At 43.6% G+C, this 18308-nt stretch overlaps 1 protein-coding gene across 1 annotated transcript; it reads left to right on the top strand.

Annotated features, from left to right (window-relative positions):
* Positions 1–1171: 1171 nt before the first annotated feature.
* On the top strand, positions 1172–17551 carry LOC310790267 (WD40 repeat-containing protein SMU1). The gene is made up of 12 exons (XM_083651936.1): positions 1172–1284; positions 2580–2790; positions 3566–3718; positions 4339–4449; positions 9812–9940; positions 10782–10901; positions 12728–12844; positions 13397–13524; positions 13667–13793; positions 14441–14608; positions 15012–15164; positions 16012–17551. The coding sequence occupies exons 1-12, from the start codon at positions 1259–1261 to the stop codon at positions 16108–16110; spliced, it is 1542 nt and encodes a 513-aa protein (XP_083508062.1). The 5' UTR covers positions 1172–1258; the 3' UTR covers positions 16111–17551.
* Positions 17552–18308: the final 757 nt, after the last annotated feature.

Raw genomic sequence — 18308 nt, forward strand, 5'->3', positions numbered from 1 at the left:
TGTCAACGCCTCCTCCCTCCCTCTTCCATCACCTCCCAATGTATTTCTCCATCTGCAGAGGCGAATGGAGCCCAGGCGGTCTGCTGTGTGCTTTGTGCCAGACTCCTCTCCGTGCGGACGGGGCTCGCAGTGGGATTATGTCACGACAGCCCAAAACAATCAGAGCCAGGCGTGGGACTGCAGAGTGGATTGGTGAAGGCCTGGCTCGAAGTCTCCAATGAGCAGACAGCTCCCCCTGTTGACTGTCCTGGGGAAAGACAACAGACAGCATCAAGCAGCTGGGGAAGAGTGTGGAACGATCAGGGGCTCCCAAACATGTTGTGCATGTCAAAGATCAACATTAGACACTGGACCCCCGATAAGTAAGGAAACTTATCTGAGAAGATATGTGTCGTTAGATGTTACATTATTAGAATAACTGGGGGAGGAGATTGGATATCCAAGTGTGTGTGTGTGTGTGACACGGTGGCGGGACATGGGCGGGACACGGTGGCGCAGTCGGTAGCGCTGTCGCCTCACAGCTAGAAGGTCCTGAGTTAGATTCCCGCCTGGGACGCTGTGGGCGCTGGGGTTGTGTCCCCCCCATATCTTCAGTGCCTACTGCCTAGGTGGGTTATCTCGTCGAAAGGGCCTTTCTGTGTGGAGTTTGCATGTTCTCCCCGTGCTCCCCAGGGGGTTCCTCCGTACATAACCCCCCACTAAAAACATGCAGAAGATCGTCATCCGACCAGTGACGACAACACCCGAAGTTGGTCTCCGGGCGCTGTACGAGAAAGCGACCACTGCTCCTGGCCTGCCCCCCGGAGGAAAGGACAAGCCTGGATGGGTTAAATGCAGAGGACAAATTTCACCGGCCACCGTCAGCATGAGTGTGTGTTTGTGGCCGCATGCAGTGTTGGTGTGTTGGTGTGACAATAAAAGACGGGACCCCCTATATATATATTCTCTTTTTTTCTGTTGGGATCTGATGGAAACAGATGGAACATGAAACCCACAATACAAAAACACAATACACACAATAACAGTTAAATTAAACAAAAACACTACAGATACAGCATCTCACAAACCAAATCTGACAAACCGGACACTGTAGGTGTCTAACCAGTAGGTGTAGGAGTTAACTACCGCCAGAAGATGGCAGTAGTGCATCACTAAGTTGCCGGTAGACCCCAAAGAAGAAGCCATTGAATTTGTCTCTGTCCTGCGTGTGTTGCCTTTTCTGCAGTTCCTCTAACTGACTGTTTTGAGATAACTAATCATGTCTCTGGAAGTGGAATCAGCAGAGTAAGTAGTCCAGTTAATGGTTTATAATATGTGATCGTTGATAGAACACATCGGCTTATTACGCCGCATTCTATCTTGTTTTCTGTTATTGAGGCCTGTTTCAGCCTGCAATCGCCTGCCTGGAGTTAGCGAGCTAAGCTAAACTAGCTCCAATTAGCCGCTTATGGATATTGTTTCCTTTCCATTATGCCGAAGATAATGAACACTGCACGCCACTTTTTGTCGTCGTGTTAACGAATTTAACGTTATTACACTGTCCGCATATAGTGTTTTCAATGTGAGTTGTTTGAGGTAACAGGGTTGAAAATGTGTGAGCTAGTTAGCGTTAGCTAGTTGCACAGTGGACAGTGAGGTGCTGGAGATCATGCGCAGATCGGTGAAGTTAACGTTTTCCAACCTGCAGGACAGATGACAAGTCAGTGACAGTTTGTTGCCATGTTGAGTGTGTCTGTCTGCTAGCTAGCATTACTCTGCTCAATGCCCGTTATACCGCTATGATTTGGCATGTTAGCAAGATAGCTTACTTTCAACTATTAAGCTGATAAATAAAGCCACACTCGAGTTGAAATATGGACAAAATGTCAACATCGGGGGCAACATGTTGATCTGGTGGTATAACACTCAGCTGAATGTCCCGGGTTCAGGCCCCTGGTTGGTAAACATCTGCCCTGCTGAAGTGTCTTTGAGCAACATACTGACTGAATCCTAGCAGCTGCTGCTCTGTTGCTGAACCTGACCTCTCTGTGTGGAGGGGGCCAGAGGAAAGAGAATTCCCTCAGAGGGATTGATATAGTATTGCATTATTATGGAGGTGCCAGGCAATGTCTGCATTGAGAAAGCAATACGGACTCTCAAATATATATATATATATATTTTTCTTCGGTTCGAGCGCATAAATATGGTGAAGCAGTGCAGGGACCTGCAACAACCACATCTACTTGTGAAAAATTAAGACAGGACCTACATTCTTTTTTAGTTCCTGAGCCACACAAGAAGAAGAGGTGCTCACTAGAGCATTTGGCTGGATCACTCCATGCTGTTTCCATGTGTTTCCCACATTACGAGTGTCTTGTTTCCATTGTTTTCCACCCGTTACTTGCACCCTCAAACAGAGCATGTCATCACTGTAGGCAACATAATTATCACTAAATGTTACTACATTTCCAAAGAGTTTGATGAACACACAGTCACTCGCACACCCCTACCTCTGACTCCTGTCATTTGAGTTATTTCAGTTATTTCCAGCCTTTGCGGTTGCCAGTCTGAGACTCTCATGCATTTTGTGTTTCCCACAGCGTGATCCGTCTGATAATGCAGTACCTGAAAGAAAACAATCTCCACCGGACGCTTGCCACGCTGCAGGAGGAGACCACCGTGTCCCTGAACACAGTGGACAGTATAGAGAGCTTTGTGGCAGATATTAACAGCGGCCACTGGGATACTGTCCTGCAAGCCATCCAGTCTCTCAAGCTGCCAGACAAAACCCTGATCGACCTTTATGAACAGGTACGTTTGCTTATGCGGTGGTGCACAACTGGCTGTTCTTTCAACTGTCGTCATGGGGAAAGAACAGTCCACATTGCAGGACAGTCAGACGAGCCCTAGTCGTGTTCACGTGTCCTCTAAACCAGGGGTTTTCAAAGTCTGAGACTGTGGGCCTCCCCCCACACAAAGCTTGGAAAAAGGTGCCCCCCTCGCTCAATTCCTGGATGCCTATGGGATCATGATTGTTATTTGATCCTATAGACACTCGACAATTGAGCCAAGATAGCCTGATATTGCTGTTTGACATACTTCAGACTACACCAAATACATAGAAAAGTCTCTCTGTGGGCATTTATTTGTTACGACTAGGAAAGTGCGGGAAAAACTGTCAAATTCCACCAGACTACTGTATCTCTGAACTATCTCTTTAACCAAATCACACATGCAAATCTGGACTGGGCTGTTTATTTTGTTTATTTGTGTGCGTAGTGTGGTTGTTTTGTGTCTTCTTCTCATGCATATGGGTTCATTGGGGTTTTTGTTTTTCTCACTGGCATCTGGAGGACTGCTCCAAACATATTTTCATTGTAACTTGTACAGTGTCAATAAAGTTACATACTTATAATTAGGCTATTCTATGAGATCTCCTTTTCATATCTATAATCACTAATGCAATATTTTTTCATTTCCATTCACTGAGCCTGCCCTGAAATTCTTTCGACTCCATCCCCTGGGGAGGCCCGCCTTGACTTTGAAAGTCTCTCCTCTAAACCAATCAGTGTTGTTTCCTGACCAGGTGGTGTTGGAGCTCATCGAGCTGAGAGAGCTGGGCGCTGCCCGCTCGCTCCTCAGGCAGACCGACCCCATGATCATGCTGAAACAGACGCAGCCAGAGAGATACATCCATCTGGAGAACCTGCTGGCCCGCTCCTACTTCGACCCCAGAGAGGTGAGTCCAAACCCAGAATTACGATCCGAGGACAGCTCGTTTGAGTACATTTCATGGAACTCTGCTGGGTGATTTCTATCGTGTTTAATTTAAAACATATGTCTACATGAGATCAACAATGAAGTACAACAGAATTCACATTATACTGAACAAAAATATAAGCTCAACACTTTTGTTTATGCTCCAATTTTTCATCAGTTGAAAGCTTGAAATAAAAGATCTAAGACTTTTTCCTGTGCACACAAAACGCTTATTTCTCTCAAATTTTGTTCACAAATTTTATGAAATCCATGTTAGTGAGCACTTCTTCTTAGCCGAAATAATCCATCCACCTGACAGGTATGGTTTACCAAGATGCAGATTAAACGGCATGATTATTACAAGGTAAACGGCAGCAAAAACGTAAAAGTGTTGCATTTATATTTCTCTTCAAGTATAAGAGCTTCCTGAAGTGTGTACTAGCCAAAAGTGTGGCAGGTGGGTGTTACTTTACGGACCGTGTCTGTGTGTTGAGTGAATGAGGTCCCTGTTAGGCATGATACAGGACACAATTAACCTGTGCATGAATCCATGGTTATGAGTATTTGACAGATTGGAGTTGTTTTGTCGTTCCTCTCCAGGCGTACCCAGACGGCAGCAGTAAGGAGAAGCGGCGGGCGGCCATCGCCCAGGCGCTGGCAGGGGAGGTCAGCGTGGTGCCGCCCTCTCGTCTCATGGCCCTGCTGGGACAGGTAGGCAGTATTTGGTGCTGTGATGATACAAATGGCTGAGTTGTTCTTTTCAGTCGTCAGGTGTCCTACATTTCCACACATTTATAGCTGGGAATAACCACCGTCTTCTGCGGTTGGCCACTGAGCAGCCTCAATGGAGCAACTTGCGGTTTGTAACTTGCTCAAGGGCATCACCATGGTAGTGGATGAGATGAAGGAAGGGAGAGCATTACATACTCACTCACTTCTTCCCCCACAAACATTTCATCAGCTAATTCAGGGATTTAAATGGACTATAATCCAGTCAAGAACCTGGCTTCTCTAACCATTAGGATACTGTTGTCTCGTATTGGTGCAGTTAGGACCAGGGCATTGAGAACATAATGTTGAGAGATGTGATTGTTCAATTGAAAACTAAACCTTTTTTCCCCACTTTGGCAAAAAACATATAATAATCTCCACGTCATTAAATATGAAACAATCTTCAAATCTTTTACTTCTATTTTGAACGTGTGTTTGGTTCCGTTCCGTCTGTCCTGCGTTTGTTTTGCTTTTTCAGCAGAGTTGCTCTAACGGTTTTGAGATAACTAATCTTCTAATTGGAATCGGCAGAGTAAGTACTAGTCCAGTTAATGATTTATAATATGGATTATTTCTAGAATAAGACATTGCCTTATTGTGCTACATTCTATTATATTTTCCTGTTATCGAGGCTTCTTTCACCCTGCAATCATCTGCCTGGCTTTAACGTGCTGCGTAGATTCATTTCAGTCATCAGGTAGTAAAATATCCAAACAATTCAAACAAAAAAGGAGCAACTGAGGAAGCCCCTCAGATGAGTATTGAAATGTCTTCAACTCTTCAGTCTTCCACAACTCTTCAAAAGTCCACTGGATGTATTTCTATGGAAAAGTGGGTGAGAGTCATTCCATAATGACCACAAAAACTGCCTGTCCAGAAGGCATTAGTATTACCAGTACAGGGGGTCTGGTGATTGGTGATTACTACCTCAGGACTGCAGGAATTTGATCTCATCCGGAACAAACATATCAGTGATTTTCTTTCATGAGCATAGGAAACATTCTGGATGAGATAAACAACTATCTGAGTTAACTCTTGTGTTTTCCTAGCATAATTTAATTCCATCCCGTCGGCATTATGGTGTTTCATTTTAAAATGACTTGCGCAGCTGGCATCTGGAATGCAAGTACGGTTGTCACGATACTAGAATTCTAACTTTGATACAATACGCAGAGACATTTTTATATTCAATATCATTTTCAATAACACAGGGGTGGGGGGGGGGGGGTAACAATACATCAATGGGCATAAAAATAGATACCGGTAATATATTTTAAGATGAAAACAATATTTTAAAGTTGTCTGAGATTAAATGGCACATTTTTGATTGACAGGTGTCGATCACCATCATGATTTGCAATTTTTTATTGAGGTGAGTGAGCTTATACTGCACAAGCATTGTGAAACATATTGCTTCCTGGCAAGTTTGTTCATGATACGATATATCGATTCATTGGACAACGATGCAATATTTATTTGCCAATATCACAAAATCTGCCACAATATGATTTGCTTTGGCGGAAATGGTGGCGCAGACGTGGCACGGAATTTCAAAATAAAATAATATAAATAATGTTAATTTCTTATGGTGTCATGGCGATTTAACAATATTTTCTCCGTGCATTGATGCTATTGAATCGTTGATCATTGAATTGATGCATCAATGCAGATCGATGTATCGTCCCACCCCTACTCCTGGCCTCTGCAGCGTAGACTGTAAGCAACTAAGCCAGTGGTTACAAAACTGGAGTATGCACAGCTCTAGGCCGCAGTGGTACGCAACCTTGCCCTACTCAGGAGTCACATTGACACAAAAAAAATCATTGCAAGAACCGCAATCCACACAAAGTCCCTTTCCTCCCTTTCTTTTATTTGTATTTTTAGACTTTTATTTATTTTAAGTAGGACTTAAAATAGCCACAACTACCCATAAAGGAGCCACATGTGGCTCTAGAGTAGTGATACTCAACTTCCGGCCCGCGGGCCACATGCGGATGTGATGGAATTTATTTTTATTATTATTTTTATTTTACAGTGCACCTGAATGCAACATGCAAGATACCCGCTGAATAAAGCCACTTCTTAACTCATTGAGTGCCAGCCACTTTTGGAAAACGGATGCTCCCAGTGCCAGCCCTTTCAGAGCGTTTTCAGTGATTTCTCGAGGCCCACAGAATATTGTGTGATATTACTATGTAAACACCGAACACGCCCAAAGAACGATGAGACACTCTTGTATCATCAGCAAAAAAAAGTTTATTGATATCATTTTCCGTTCTTTAGTTCTCAGCAGTAGAAGATAGGTTGATTTCACCAAAAACAGACGTTTCAAACTAGAAGCTGAGATAATGAGCCTTTTGTGAAATGAAGCATTTCAAGCACATCACTGACTCTGAAGCTAATATTTTCTGATGTAGTGATGTGGTGTAGTTCTGTGGTGCCCTGCGTGCCCCACCCCCCTCAACTGCAAACTCCTCCTCCGTGGGAGTGGCTCTGGTGGCTCTGCTCGAATCTCTGCTACCTGCGTCAGGCGACGAATCTCTGCATGGAGCTGGGATAAACTCATCCCCACACTAACACACAGCCTGCATGCCGGCGGAGCTGGGAGAAACTCATCCCCACACTAACACACAGCCTAACACGCACCCAGCGTCTATTTTCGGAGCGCTCCGTCGTTTTTGTGCGCCGGCTCCCAGCGCGACACCGAAAAGCCAAACCGGACTGCTGAGAATGGTTTGGCGGGTGCTGCTTTTCTGGCGGCTAATCGTGTGGAGAAACTATGCAGCAGAGACAGAGGGGCTCAGTTGTGGGAGCGGATTGGCTGCTGTTCGCAGCTAACGTTAGCTCCAGCCAGAGCAATCTACGGCTCTGGCTCCAGCATGCATCGGTTTCCGTTTCATCACGGGGCTTCTTCTGCTGTTTTTCCTCACCTTTCTCTAATCTGGAGAGCACTGTCGCCACCTAATGGGTCCGTAAAATAGTTTATACACCTTCAACATCCACCATATTTTTACAGGAGATGCATTAGGCTTTGATCCACGTCCCACCGTCAAAAAACGCAATTGACGTCTTTAGACATCATTGGCACTCGACGTTACTATTTGAATTGACGTCTTTAGACGTCATTGGCACTCAATGAGTTAACATGCAGTGGAATCCGTATTATAACCTGCTCCTAGCCGGTTGGCCTGCATGTTAAACAACAATTAGCCGGCCTACGCGCACTCCCGCGAGTCCTTATCTTATTCACCTCAGCCGCCGGTGTAAGATCCGGATTAGCGCAAAAGGAGCTGCTGTTTAACTCTGGCAAGCTATGATCCTGTTCATGTAGGCTAGCTGTTATGTGGGCGGGTGGTGGTAGTTTATTAATTAATGAATCGTTCGGGCAAACGCTTATATCAACGAGCAAACTCACGGTTTCCTCAAGTGCTGCAAAAACGGCTTGAAATGTTTGGCAGAGGGATCCCAACGCGCTTCAGCTATGCAGGCAGCCAGGTCCAGTGCATCAGGAGGGACGCTTACTGCTGCGCTGCTTGCTTGCTCCCATGTCAGAAAAAGCCTAACTTTTGTGGGGAGAAATACATTGAAAACTAGTCAGATATGACTTGAATGCCACTTGTAAAATAAATCACCCACAGTGATTGACGACGGTGCGACCACTATTTTGACTGCCTCATTTTTGGCACAATGCCAGGAATGGACCCTCTGTTAAAACTGCATGTTTTTGAATGGAGTTTGGTTACAAATTCGCTAAAGCTGTTTCCTATCACATTTCTTGTTATCGATACATGCTACCCCCCCCCCCCCCCCCCCGGCAGAAAAAACGGCTCATATCCTGTTTCTAAACAAAGACCCCTCATGTTTAAAAAGGTAAAACCTGAAAATATCCTGCTCTCTCTAGCCTGACATGATCCAGACTTCATGTTTAAAAGGCATATAAGTGTCCAAATGTTCATGTCATTCTGGCCAATACTCCACTTCTGTTATAGCATTTCAGTCTGGAATATGGAATATCTTTCAATAATCTATGATTTAGCTGCTAAATTCTGCCGTCTGCTCGCTACCCAGGCACTTATGTATGTACTTAACCTAACTAACTTAACCTAACTATCCGGTGTGCACAACATTGTCAGACTAAACTCCGGCTGACAAGGCCAAGCTTCACCTGCCCCCTCCCCTCCCCCCCACGTCGGCACCACTCTGTAGCATGGTTTGCTGACTGGAGGCAACAACCCAGCTGACTGCTACCAATAAGAGGAGGGGCTGTGGGCAGCAATGCGGGGTGTGTGTGGCTAAGAGGAGACTGAGAAATACAAGTTACCCCCCCCCCCCACCTTCTTCATTTTGAGAAAGAAAAAGCACTGCTGGTATTGATTAGGGGTGGGGGGGAAATCGATACAGCATAGTATCACATCGATACAGCATAGTGTCACCTCGATACAGCGTAGTATCACACTATTTTGTGTGGCATTATATAGTATCGCACGAATGCCAAGTATCACAATATTTTATTATATGAATTGTCATTGCAACATATATGACAGGTTTTTATGACAGTATTGGTCAGTCTGTCTGCTTGACAATCCCATTTTGCTGCAATAAAAATGATTGAAGTGAAATGAACAGACAGGAAACTTTATCTCATTAGATAAAACAGATGTTGACAAAGTTCTTTCCTTTGGGGACATCATTTGCAATTGGACAAATAGGTAATACATTGCAATATATCACAATATCGCAATGCTCAATATATTGCAATACTAGCATATCTCAATATCGCAGTATTGTGACTGAAGTATCGTAATGATATCGTATTGTGGGGCATCTGGTGATTCCCACCCCTAGTATTGATACTGTTGCAAATCAGTGTTGTATCAGTATTGATACTTATCAAAGTATCAACATATTTGACAACCATAAATGCAAGGCTTATATAACACAATGGTGGGGCTTTACAACAATGTGGAGCCACTTGAGGAGAGTTTTGCTATAATGTGGGGTCAGCTTTGGTGTCAGCAGTGCATCATCTATAGAAAGCTGGACTCACCAACATTAGATTTTCTCCTCTCTCTTTGGTTTCTTCGGGATAAAGTATCACAGACCGGCTGGGTTGGTGAACATGAGCGAGCTGTGCGCAGTTTGCTGATATCACCTTACAGGATTTCTGGGAATTTAAGTTCAGACAGTTACCTCTCTCGCTGTCATTTAGAGCAACCGACATGCAACGCGTTGCCTAGAATCTGATCTTAAACTAAAGTGATTTGGGATTGATCCACCATGTCTCTTCTCCTCCTCCCCCCAGTCTCTGAAGTGGCAGCAGCACCAGGGTCTCCTGCCTCCCGGTATGACCATCGACTTGTTCAGAGGGAAGGCAGCCGTCAAGGATGTGGAGGAGGAGCGCTTCCCCACGCAGCTCAGCAGACACATCAAGGTACTCGCACTGTCCTGCAGTATGGATGTGAGTTACACCACGCAGCTCAGCAGACGCATCAAGGCACTCGCACTGTCCTGCAGGTTGGATGTGAGTTACACTGACCCAAGAGGCACAGTCTATTCACAAAGAAAGGGCTCAGTCAAAACATGATCACGTTATCACACCTTTGTAAGCAAAATAAATAAATTACAGTAGACTTTTTATTTTTCACGAAGACACTGTGCCGTCTCTCCCCTCTCACTAGCTGTCTTTTTTTGTCCTTTTATAGTTCAGTGTTTTAACTTTTACATAGCAGTGCAGCTTGAGGAGAATTTTGTCACGTCAAGTCAACTTTATTTATAGAGCACATTTGCAACGACAAAAGCCGGCCAAAGGAAATACTTCATCATATACTTGATAAAAGTCTTGTAACTGAAATGTTGTACTAAATTATCCTGTTTTGAGTAAGTGAAGACAGTGTGCCTTCTACTCCGCCTACGCATCTGCTATAAGCCTTGGTTCACACCGGGCGCTATTCAGAAGCAGCGCTGAAGCGTGGCTTTGGCGTCTGGTGTGAACGAGGCCTAAGACTTACACCAATGATTCACAACGAGACAACACTGTTTTAGAACGTTGCCGGGAAAAGTCAAGCAGTGTAAACTGGCCCGTCTCATCTCCACTCCAGCCCGTTGATGGCGTCTCCAGCAATTCAGCTTGTCAAGTCGCAGGGGCTGGCTGAAAGTTGTTGCAAGTTTCAACTCTTTTCGTTGTGAATGTTCGTTGTAACACACATTGTACAGTACAATGCTAGTGGAAGAATCATTTTTATTTCTCATTTTCTTGTTTTCCCCCACCACAGTTTGGACAGAAATCCCATGTGGAGTGTTCCCGTTTCTCCCCTGACGGTCAGTATCTGGTCACCGGCTCTGTTGACGGCTTCATCGAGGTCTGGAACTTCACCACTGGCAAAATCCGAAAGGTAACAAAAACACAAGCAAGTCATGTAAACCTGAGTTACTGTCAAACTTAATCATAGCCAGGCATATGCATAAACACCTGACATTTCAACATGAGACACATTTCAACATCTCTCACACACACACACACACACACACACACCCCTACCTACCTACCTACCTACTAGGGATGGGCGCGAGTACTCGGGTACTCGAGCACTCGTTCATAACGTCAGTATTCGAGTAACGTTTCTGCTGTTCGGGTACTCGCCCCACTCCCCACGCCGTTAAAAATGGTCTAGAAGATCTACGCTCGCATCGTCATGTGGATCTGGTAGCAACCAGCAGCAACTGCACGGCCGGGCGTCAAGTCAGCCAGAATGTACAAGTACGTCATCCGCTTTGTTGCTTTAAAAATAAAACGCTTATTGTAACCTTATTTATTTTGAGTAATGCGTTACAGCCACAGTTTCACGCCATTTAACATCACAACGAGTATTTTGATACAAGGATGCTGCTTCCTTCGTTGAAATACCTTTTCTCCTCCAACGTGCATCAATAAGCTATTTACTTTTGTTTAAGTAACATTATTTTGAAAGTTTTAACCGGAAGTTTTTCAGCTCTTCCCGAAAATGGTGCCTGGAGATATTCTCCCGAATGAGAAGCACGCTTCTTCATAGCGCACGCCCGATAAAACTCATTCAAAACTTTGCACTAGTTTACTGACTACACTGTCGTTTCCCATAACGTTAGTCACAAGAAATGTGGAGAAAGAATCACTTTTTGGGAGACAATCGCTTCATGGTGATCACTATTCAGCAACAATGGACATGTATTGGAAATCAAATTAATGCCTTCGCTTGTTTCACAACTTGTCTGCTCCAAAGCGCTAATCCAACCATCGGAGATACTGTCTGAGGTAGGCTTTAGATGTTATCTTAGCGTCACCTAATATCACAGTCAGTCCCTCTCCTGACAAAAAATGCTCCAGGTAGAGCTTTTTTCATGCAAAAATGCAAACGTTATGTGTGAACAGCTCCATACACACCAGATTACCCCTGCTCAGTCTGCGTTCTTATTTAATTACCATAGTAATCACACAGCCCGCCCCCCCCGCGCGAGTACTCGAGCACTCGTTCATAATAGAAGTAGAGTACTCGACTATTTAAATTGCTTAAAATGCCCATCCCTACTACCTACCTACCTGGAAGCTGAGCAGCACAGCCTGATCTGCTGGCCACTGATCAGCTCCACTGGAGCGTTTTGGGTTAAGGGCCTTGCTCAAGGGCACCTCAGTGGTGGTAATGAGGGAGGGGCAAGCGCTGCCTTTCCACTTTCCCCACCCAGATTGACCCTGCCGGTCCCGGGGATTGAACAGACGACCTTCTGGTCACAAGCTCGCTTCTCTAACCCGTTGGGCCACCATTGCCCCAGATGTGATTTCACGAGACCATTTTGCTGTATGTTCACAGTTGGCCTGAAAATGGCTGCTGTGCATCTCTCATGACTGAATTTAGATCACGATGCAGTCATGACAACTTTACATTGGTTTTTGTTCCAAATTGTGTATTTCAGTGGGTCCACTCCTGTCACCTAATGCATCCTGGTGTGATCGAATCGTCTGTGTAAATGTAGAAATACACTATACTCATTTGGTGGCGTGCATCTTTCCCAGATATGCACTTCCTGGAGTTGTTAGGACTGTGTTGTTTAGTAACATTACATTTTGAAACACCTTTCAGAAAAGACGAGGGCAATTTTCTATTTCCTCAAGAGGTTTTCTCAGTTTCCATATGACTGTGACTCCACACTGAATTTGATGTGCTACTGTGTGCTTTGTGTCTGACAGGATCTGAAGTACCAGGCGCAGGATAACTTCATGATGATGGACGATGCAGTGTTGTGTATGTGCTTCAGCCGGGACACAGAGATGTTGGCCACGGGGGCGCAGGACGGAAAGATCAAGGTCCAGAGAATAAAGCATTACTACTTGTTTATTATACTTCCCAGCCTATCTTTACCCAGGGACATTTTACTGAGCAGCTTCCTGTGTCTGGCACATTATGGTTGATAGGTTAGGGTTAGTTAAACATACAGTATGTTTCATATTACTTCTAGGTAGGTGATATCCTTTCTCACCTTACTTTTTTTTTATGAAAAAATAAATCAATATGAATATTGCAATTGGAGATCCAGTGCAATATATTCTCTACACTGTTCTTGTAAGTATATTGTTTTCATTTTGGTATTAAACACTGAAATATTGCCTGTAAAAGTAAGAATGCTTATGTGTGCCATACTTTTTGCATGGCACTCATGACAGTTTCCAGCAAGCAGCAATGCATTCAGTCAAAACAAAATGGCATAACCTAAAAATGAAGACCTCAATGCGTATTAAAAGAGTACCAATCAACAAGTAAAGCAAAGAAGAGTTGAGTTAAACAGGAGAGACTGATGTAAACTCTGTGCCAAGCTCTTTTGTGCCTACATTACAAGTTATGTGTGTGTGCGTGTGCAGGTGTGGAAGATCCAGAGCGGTCAGTGTCTGAGGAGGTTTGAACGAGCCCACAGTAAGGGAGTGACATGTGTCAGCTTCTGTAAGGACAGCAGCCAGCTCCTCAGCGCCTCCTTCGACCAGACCATCAGGTAAACTCACATCTCGCATAACTTCATCCTCTTCATTTATTTTCAAACCTATTTTTAAGTCAGCTGAAACCCTAATGACAAAGTGACACTGCATATCTTTTTCGGGACCCTGCCCTTTAAAATGTTGATGTTTTTGTGTCAGGGTCCACGGGCTGAAGTCGGGTAAATCGCTGAAGGAGTTCCGCGGTCACTCCTCCTTCGTCAACGAAGCCACCTTCACTCCAGACGGCCACCACATCATCAGCGCCTCCTCCGATGGGACAGTCAAGGTACAAAGGAGCTGTGGAGGCTGAGCCCACCTGAGGGATTGGTTCACTAGATCAGAGACGTCAAACGTGTCTTACTTGAATATACATATTACATAGTCGTCCATGTGTCGAGTGACTTTCATGACCCATGGGCCTTTGCCAATTATCAAGGGCAGACGTAAAGTTCTGAAACTGTATTTGTGAAGTTAATGATTTCCCCCTGTTCTTTTTCCTTTTCTTTTTTCTTGAATGTCACAAAAAGCTGTGGCTGCCTCCTGCTGGAGGAAAATATTGTTTGCTGAGTCTCTCTCTCTCTCTCTCTCTCTCTCTCTCTCTCTCAAAAACAGTACAAAATAAGGGGAGAACATGTGAACTCAACGTACTGTAGGCTAATTCTTAATCATGGATGCCAACATTACAACAGTCCTCAGTACAGACAACATCATCAATTATTATTATTATTATTATTATTATCTTCATTGACAACAGCAGCAGTCAACGACACTATTCGTAAAAAAAAAAAACGTCACCACAGCAGGTACAAAGGACTTGTTAAATCTCTCTGAAGAGCACCTAGGCATGCATGTAACAAGCCTGTTGGAGCCCCACACGTGTGTTGCTCCCGTAGTGAGCGGTGTGTGTCTCCCCCTGTGTTTCCCCCTTGTCAGGTGTGGAACATGAAAACAGCTGAGTGCACCAACACCTTCAAGTCTCTGGGCACGTCGGCCGGCACCGACATCACCGTCAACAACGTCATCCTGCTGCCCAAGAACCCCGAGCACTTTGTGGTGTGCAACCGCTCCAACGCCGTGGTCATCATGAACATGCAGGGACAGGTCAGTACCACCACGCACACCACCGTTTGTACAGCACACCTCGTGTTGATTACTTTTAGATATCGGTCATAGTACCACTGACAAGAAGTGCGATTTTCTTCCCCGCTTGAAAGAAATGCATATGCTTATTATGAGACATATTACATATCTGAACGTATTAGCTTGAGCCCTCTACTTACAACTTTGCAATATTTTTGAGGATGTACTCATATGCTTTTTTTCCTCCCTTCAATATTGAGCAAAGCAATTGGAACATTGACTTTTAAATTATGAAACCCTACACACATTATTACGAGGGCACTGTTTGATGGTGGTCAAGATTTTCCTCTCAGACGTGTGTGTGTGTGTGTGTGTGTGTGTGTGTGTGTGTGTGTGTGTGTGTGTGTGTGTGGGTGGGGTCCAGATCGTGAGGAGTTTCAGCTCTGGTAAGAGGGAAGGCGGAGACTTTGTGTGCTGCACGCTGTCGCCCCGCGGCGAGTGGATCTACTGCGTGGGAGAAGACTTTGTGCTTTACTGCTTCAGCACCGTCACTGGCAAGCTGGAGCGAACGCTGACGGTATGCCACCGATGCCAAATAATCAAAGTAAAAGTTGTTGAGTCAGAGGTTGGGCTTACTTGAATATAATGACTATGATTTGAGGTCTCATGAGAGGAAGTGGTTGTAACAAGCATCAATGGTACATGGATACAGTTCTTGGAAGAGGAAGTCTAATAGTTGAAAAGTGTGAATGTAGTTAATAAGAGATATGCGTATGAAAGTATAATGTGTGTGTCTTTAAGATAATGATTAAGGGTCTGATGGTACATTTTTCAGGCACATTAACGAAGTGACGTGAAGTTGGCATTACATTTTTCATTCTGTGGTGTTAAAAAGGTCTTAAAAGTCTCAAATGTATCTTTGAGAACACTGGGGGGGTGCCCTGTTTCCACTCACTGGGTAGTGAGTGGAAACGACATATTACCACTATTTTGTAGTGCAAATCTTTACTACAGCCGTTAATTTCAGCTTCACATTTGTGCATACCCCGGGCCCTACTGCATGCATGACTCTTCTCCACTTCCTTGCTTACACTGTTTTATATTTAACGCATAACGATGCAAGTTACTTATGTTTGTTAACACTGTTGACATTACTTACGCTAAGTGCGTACTTATCAGACTTTCAATTAAACAAGAAAATGTCTGATGGCTTCGATTTAGAATAGGGAGAAGTGCTTTGGGGGAAGCTTGTAAATGAAATTAGCTTTTAAGAAATATAATTTGCAAACAATGTGTCAAAGTGATTAATGCCACTGGGAATTAGCTGTGTAATAAACTCTTTAACATTAGTTTTGGCATCCTGAGTTCAGCCTGTCGGGGGTTAGTTTGGGATCTTAGTCACATCTTCCACCTCTCCTCTGCAGATCCATGAGAAGGATGTGATCGGCATCGCCCACCACCCGCACCAGAACCTCATCGCCACCTACAGCGAGGACGGCCTGCTGAAGCTCTGGAAGCCCTGAGCGCACACAACCGACCAGACCCCCTCCCTCCCCAGGAGCCGCTCTCACACTGCTCCATTTGTGTTTTTTTTTGTTTTTTTTACTTTTACTTTTCTTTCATTTGTCAAAGTGGACTGAAGGTTTTGATGTATGGCAGTGTCAGAATGATGGTTCTGGCCTCAGTAACACCGTCATTTTCAAACATTCACCTGTGTCCTTCCATTTGAAAATGGTATGTAATGAAAAACGATGCGAAGAGAGTGCAGATGATACACACTTGTGCTTTGTGTATGATTGAAGGCATAAAGCTGGGGTTTGGAGTGTTTTATTGGCAGTACAGTAGAGCATCATTTACCAGAACCCTGCAACAATAAAGGCTATTTTATATACCTTCAGATCTTTGAAATGCTCAGTATAAGTGAACTCTTTCCACTTTGGGGGAAAATAAAATCAAAATGTCAGTCTAAAATATAGAAGATTCACTATGTAGAACCTTTTTTAATTTTGTCAAACAAGGACTTCTCAATAACTTGTGTTATATTACTATACTTGAACAAAATACCAGCTTGTTTGTTTCTGGAATCACTTTGTAAGATTAGGTGTCACTTTTTCAAATGATGGATATTTGATTGTGCAAAGAAACTCTTGAAACTTGAACCAGCAACGCATATTTCAAAACATCCTGTTTGGTGTTAATTTGCAGGTAACATACTGGTAATTGTTTGTTGGAACCCCTTTTTACTTGTTATACCTTTTCAGTCACTGGTCAAATGAATGAGGTGAAAGAGACCTGAGCTTTGGAAGCGTCTTGAAATGTATTTTGTGTGTGGAATAACTTTTATAGGTTATAATAAATTGTGTCAGTTTTGTTCAGATGTTTGGTGTGGGCAGTGTAGATAATTGACTCAATTCTTGTTTTGAAAATTCCACCTTTTTGTAAATATATTTTTTATTCACATTTTTCTTCTTTTTCAAAGAACATCTGGTTGGATAGTGGTTTTGATTTGTGTTATTTCTTTTGTTTGTCACGGTGAAGAAATGAAGGGTTTAGGTCCAAAATGCTCTTTTTGAACAGTTGCGCTCCCTAAAATCCTTCAATATTTAAAAAATGAATGATTACATCCTCAAAAACGGAAGTAGTTTGTCAGCAAAGATCTTAAGATGACTCATACATTTTAGTAGTGACCCGCAATGTATTTTAATTCCATGAGAGCAGTACATTTGTCAGAGCAGGTATCAGTCTTGAAACTGCATGTATCGAGGCCTGCTGTCATGTGTCTCTTCATAGGATCTGTGTTCATTTTCAGACTTCATTATCTCAATTCCTGGCTGACGGTAAACTTCTCCCAGATGTGAAGTGCATGAATCAGTGTTACATCACACAAACCAAAGTGTCTCTACTTTGCTGGAAATAAGACATTTCCCGTGTCATGTTTCTTGTCTGTGCCAATAAAGCTATTTAACCAGATGCCTTTTCCAAATAAGTGTCTTTCATTTGTCTTTTCAACTCTGAGAGGAGGAAGATGATATGGAAGCCGATTCTGATCTGTGGAAGAAACGGCAGAAACAATATGTGACAGAGGTTTCCAAACTGGCCTGTGGGCCAATTGCCTGCTTTTAAGTGGCCCCAGACCCCCCCACCCCCTCCCCCCTACAGTACATCATTAGATACATTGACTGTATACTGCATACTTTTTGTGAAATTATCTCATACCATTAATACTGAAATAAGACAAATCTCTGACTCAATAACTTTTCTACTACCACTGTCAGCAACTCAATTGTGAGTTGTTTTTTCTTGCAGTCAGGGCCGTGGGAAGTACGGGTGCTGCAGCACCCCCTAGTGGCGAGATGATCCCCCCCCCCCCCCCCATTTTTTTTTCTTTATAAATGTAATGAAAAATATTTTGCAGTGCACTATGTTCCTTTCTTGTTTGGGAATGTTGAACACATGTTGTGTTGAACCAACCAACAACCAATACGAATTGTTTAATCTGGAAATAAAGAAATGTGAACTTGACATGCTATTTTAATAGCCTACTCAAAAATGCACCTCCCACTACACAGCAAAGAGAGGAGTCAATGTTTCTTGATATATATAATCATTGCCATTCACATCAGAATAATTAGTCTAGTCATTAAGTTTGCTGATAATATTTATATCATGTTAAGTCTGTGTCATGTTAACTGGTGTATTCAGAGCAAATAGGGAGATATAG

Source organism: Poromitra crassiceps (assembly GCF_964638095.1).
Source record: "Poromitra crassiceps genome assembly, chromosome: 15".
Taxonomy (NCBI): Eukaryota; Metazoa; Chordata; class Actinopteri; order Beryciformes; family Melamphaidae; genus Poromitra; species Poromitra crassiceps.